This window comes from Botrytis porri, assembly GCF_014898465.1.
Source record: "Botrytis porri strain MUCL 3234 chromosome Unknown BPOR_021, whole genome shotgun sequence".
Classification (NCBI taxonomy): domain Eukaryota; kingdom Fungi; phylum Ascomycota; class Leotiomycetes; order Helotiales; family Sclerotiniaceae; genus Botrytis; species Botrytis porri.
This window is the reverse complement of record NW_024066095.1, coordinates 532,227-538,045: the sequence shown is the minus strand read 5'-3', so window position 1 is coordinate 538,045 and position 5,819 is coordinate 532,227. Positions and strand designations below refer to the sequence as shown.

At 23.7% G+C, this 5,819-nt stretch overlaps 1 protein-coding gene across 1 annotated transcript; it reads left to right on the top strand.

Annotated features, from left to right (window-relative positions):
• Positions 1 to 352: 352 nt before the first annotated feature.
• On the top strand, positions 353 to 895 carry EAF01_011469 (uncharacterized protein; the record flags this gene model as incomplete). Its single annotated transcript, XM_038919727.1, has 1 exon — positions 353 to 895. The coding sequence occupies one exon, from the start codon at positions 353 to 355 to the stop codon at positions 893 to 895; it is 543 nt and encodes a 180-aa protein (XP_038764937.1).
• Between the last annotated feature and the right edge of the window lie 4,924 nt (positions 896 to 5,819).

Sequence of the window (5,819 nt, the reverse complement as noted above, 5' to 3'; positions counted from 1 at the left end):
CCTTCGAGTAGAGTATATTTTGTGCTCGTACGAATAGTAGTATCCTCAACCAGAGGCGGGATGAGCTAAAATGAAAGTTTTTTGAGCAACACTAAAAAGAACCTTATAGCGCGCGCCCTTAAAGTGACACATACAACTTTCGAGAATCTTCTGTTCAAAAATGTTTTCATTGTAGAATTGAGAGGTCTCTACATGCTCTGTAGTTTATAAGCTCAAGAAATCTTATTATTTGAATATGCCACATTCGCTTTTATCATTTTTCCTTGCGCCACTTCAGACAGATCTTTTACGTTCAATTGCAGCACTCCAATATCCATTAAGATCTTTCTTAAAACGTGTTCAGACATTCAAAATGGCTTCCTCCAATCAAACCCCAATCTTGGTGCGCAATGCACAGCTTGATGATGCTGCTCAAGTCGCTAAGCTTGGCTCTTTTGTCTTCAGCGCCACTTTTGGCCACTCAGTTGAACCACACCAATTGCAAACCTACCTCGACGAGTCCTATAGCGTAGCAGCAACCGCTGCAGATATCTCGAATCCTCAAAAAGATATGATCGTTGCTACAAAAGAAGGGAATGAGGACATTATCGCTTTTGCTCTTTTGACTCGTGGCGCGAGCGAACCGTGCGTACAGCATCTGCAAAATACAGTGGAGCTACAAAGAATATACGTCCATCCAAGTACTCATGGACAGGGTGTTGGAAAATTATTAGCAGATAGGCTGGAGAAAATAGCCAGAGATCAGAAATTCCAGTATATATGGCTTGGTGTTTGGGAGGAGAACCACCAGGCAATGAAAGCATATGGGAAATGGGGATATAAGAAGGTTGGAGAGCATGATTTTACGATAGGTCAGGTTGTACAAAGAGATCATATATTACTGAAACAGCTCTAAGGTGAGCGGGGGAGTAATAGATTTTGCAGTCAGATTGTCATTTCAAATGATGATGAAAGTCGAAATGAATCATTCACGAATCTACATTGGGAAGCAGAGCTTGAGAATGAGGGTTGATGTTATTAGCGATCGATAGGACACTATGCAGGTGCTAGTAAGTAGAGTTCTTATTACTTAAGAACATATATAGTCTAGAGACTAGAAGCTTGTGAAGAAAAGTAATTTAATATAAGATTTTCTTAAAAGTAAAAAAAAAGGAAATCGAAAAATAAATTAAATCTAGAAACTTTTTAGATATTAAATAAATGTAACTTTAGAATAATGTTTTTGAAAAAAATTCAAGATTCGAAATTTAAAAAATTCATTAAGATCTTTTTAATTAAAATCCACTTTTTACATATAATGAAGAGCTTAATTAAATTGATAGAATAGAAATAATCTATTCAATATAATATTAAAATATTAAAATATTAAATGTTCTTTTATAATAATAAAGTAAGCATTTTATTAAGTATGAAAACTACTAGAGTAAAAGTGATAACGGAGAGAATATTTAAGAAATTTATTATTGATATCATCATAAGGATGATGAAGTTAATATAGTATTATAATTCATACTATTATTTATATTGTTTAAGGTTCTAAAAGCTAGGACTATAAAATATATTACTATAATATCAAAAAACACTAACATTAATATTAATATAATTACATAATCTCTATTCTAATACTAACAACTCTTTAAAATCACTAAGTTATATCCTTCTAATTAATATCTTTTTTACCTATATAACAACCTATCTTTCTAATATTTTTCAATTTATTTTATAATCTTAATCTTTATAGTATTATTATCAATCAGATTCTTTAAAATTTAATATAATTTAGATTTAGTTATTACATTTATAAGATAGAAATCTCTATTAATTCATTTAATCTTTATAATCTTTTATTTCTTATATATTTTTTAAATTATTATTATATTAATTATTAATTTCTTTTTATCAATAGTTTTGGGTTTTGTAAGATAATTATAGAATGATTTAGAATCGATATATATAATTAATAAGATTTTATAATTTAAAAAAATCTTATGAATTATATCTTTAATTATTATACTAATATTAAAGCCTAGAATTATAGTATAAAGTTCTAATATTAATATACTTTTAATAACTTTCTTATACTTAATAAATGATTAATAAATGATATTAACTTTATTATATTTATTTATTAAAACGATAATATATTTAATCTGGGAGAATAAATCTTTATTATTAATAAAGGATGTATTAATGATTATAATTAATCTTCAAGAATTTATATCAAATAGAATAAATTATAAACCTTTTTTCAAGTTGTCAATTTGCTATTGAATATACTTATTAAGAAAATCAACATCTTTTTCCTTAGAATTAATAGTTTGTGTTGGGACAGGGATCATGTGACTACGCTAGCGTTGACGCTAGCGTCTTCCGACACTATAGTAATACGTTTCATAGCCCTAGCTTTTAGAACCTTAAGTAATATAACAATAATGTGAATTATAGTACTATATTGACTTTATTATTTTTATAATAATACTAACATTAATTAATAATATTATAGATTAGAAGCCTAGTATCTTAATTTTAAATCGTAATAATAGTAGTAAATTGTTGCAGGAGCTGCCTCTAGGATCACGTGAAAGTGGCTAGAGATCTCTCAAAATGGTTTAGATTAAACTTCAAATAGGAATTCAATAAGATTATAATTAATTGTAATTCTTATAATTATAATAATGAAATTAATAATTGTTCTTAAATATAAAGCTTTATATATAAAGAAATTCTATTCCTTATATAAACCTTCGTTCTCTACAGCATTATAAGGTTCTGTTCTACTTGGATCCTTTGGATCTTATAGATCTAAACATTTATTCTTCGATCCCCTAGATCCTCTAGGTCCATCACGTGACCGTTTGGCCATGTGACGCGGTATGTTGGATACCGTCGTAACATAAATTCATAATCGATTCGGTCTATATAGTTATACTAAGACCATATAATATATTTGTATATGGTTCTAATTGAATAAGGTAGATAAAAAAAGAAAATAAAAACTTATCCCCTTTTGAACTTTCTTATTAAGATTTACAAACAATTTTCTGAATAATCCTTTTAAATTCTTTGAATTGTCTATATTATAAATCTATTATATTTAATAACCTTTTTTTTTATTAAATTTCTTAATATACTTATAAAAATCCTATACTTTTTATTCTATTATAATAATTCTTCTTTTTCTATTCAATTTTTCCCAAAATATTATAAAAGCTATGATTAATTATAATATCGTATTATTACAACAAACATTACATAACACATTCGCGTATCACATGAGGGAGCCTTGAAGAGCTACAAGCTCCAGGAGCATACGGATCCCAAAGGCTCCAAATGACGAAGATCTATATAACAAATGAGTTTCATTAGAATATAAAGCTTCGTGCTCAAGAACAATTATTAATTTCATTATTATAGTTACGAGAATTACAACAATTACAACCTTATTAAATTCCTATTTGAAATCTAATCTAAACCACTTTGAGAAATCTCTAGACACTTCCACATAACCCTAAAGGTAGCTCCCGTAATACGTATTCCTTTTAAAGAATTATCTTTACTCTTTAATACTTCAAATCCTTTAAGAATCCTATTATAACCTTTAATTTATTACTTATAAGCCTTATATCTACCTTCTTCTATAATATATTAATAATATATAATTTCTTTTTAAAATCTAATATCTTCTATTTCCTTTCCTCCTATCAGATTACCCTATTAATATAGAACATAATATATTAGAGTTTGTCGGATCATTCTATTAATATAGAGGATAAGATTATATTATAGGGCTAGATGATTGAATAAGATCGAAATAGTAGATATAATGATATCGGAATACTATCATTTTAATAATATACACTTTATATTGAAGGATTATTATTTCTTTAATTATAATCGATAATATATTGTCTGCTGTACAAAATGATATCGAAATTAATATTTCGTAATAATGTTATATATTAATATATTATAAATGTTTTTCGAAAAGTTTAGCTTTTCTTTTTATTGTATAGAGTAGTTATAAGTATATTGGTAAAATATTAAATATTATATTAATATATTTTTTATAAAATATTTCTTGAAAAAAGCAAAGTCTTTTTAAAAAGTTTTCATCTTTTATTTTTTTATATCTAAAAACCTTTTTCTTTATAGTTGAGATTCTCTTACAAGGCCTTTGAGTATTAAAAAGTCTAGATTATTATAGGAATCTATGATTTAATCTTTTTTATAAATTATATTCGATATGATAAGCTTATTATTAATGATATTAATATTAATGGTTTCGATATAGATACACTGAATCCTCCTCCTTAATATCGATAACAATATCTCCCTAACTTGGGTAGATATTAATTTAATAATTTTAGAAGAGAGTAAAAGGTGATATTCTAATTCGAATATAGTAAAGATTAATGGGTTTTTTCAAGAAAATCTTTCCTTAGTTTTTTCGTGTTTTTTAAATTGTAATATATAATTTGAACTAAGATTAATATTTCTTTAAATAAATATAAATTCTTATATTATTTCAATATAATTTGATATTTACTTTTACATAAATAAAAACAATTGGTAATATAATAACAACTTTTATATTAACTTTAATCTATATCTTATTCTTTATTATAATATATATTAAAGAGTAAAAACTAGTAGTATTTAATTCGAGTTTAATATTATATTTTTTGAATTTAAATTTTATTATATTTTAATAAAATTAATATTTTATTATTTACTTATTATTTATTAAATATAATAGGATTATTTATAAATTCTTTTGTATCTCAAAAGTGTTGTATTGAAAATATCGATTATTTAGTTCTAGAATAACTTAATAATATTAAATTTATTAAATCTATTATCGAGTCTCTAATTCCATTAGAGATTATAGCTGACAATTATAAATCAATGATGAATGGATAGAAAGATTATCCTTTTAATATTAATTATATAAATAAAAGGGAAATATAAGATTATTATAAATTCAAGTTATATAAATATAAATTCAACGACTTTTATAATAAGGAATTATGGTTGAATTATACTATAAGTTTTAAGAATTTTAAATCAGAGTATTTTCTATTTATCGAAATATAATTATTATATAAACTATAATATAAATTTTATATATATGAATTACTTATTATAAAGTATATGAAAATGCTTTAGTTTAAAGTCCTTAAAACTTATAATATAATTTAATTATAACTCTTTATTATAAAAGTTGTTATATTTATATTTATACAACTTGAATATACAGAAATCTTGTATTTCCCTTTTATTTGTATAATTAATATTAAAAGGATAATCTTTTTATCTATTTATTATTGATTTATAATTGTTAGGTATAATTTTTAATGGAATTAGATATTTAATGGTGAATCTAATAAATTTAATATTGTTAAATTGTTTTAGGGCTGGATATTTAATATTTTCAATATAATGCTTTCAAGGTATAGGAGAATCTATAAATAATTCTATTATATTTGATAAATAATAAATAGATAATTGGATATTAATTTTATTAAAATTTAATAAAGTTGAGTTTAAAGAGTATAATATTGAGCTCAAACTAAATACTATTAATTTTTACTTTTTAACATATATTATAATGAAAAATAAGATATAGATTAAAATCAATATTGAAGTTGCTATTATATTATAAATTATTTTTATTTTTATTAAAACAAATATCAAATTATATTAAAATGATATAATAGTTTATATCTTTCTAAAGAAATATCAATCTTAATTGAAATTAAGATGTTAAGCTCTTAATCTATAGTATTAATATTATTATAGGAATGGTAAAGTTAATATAA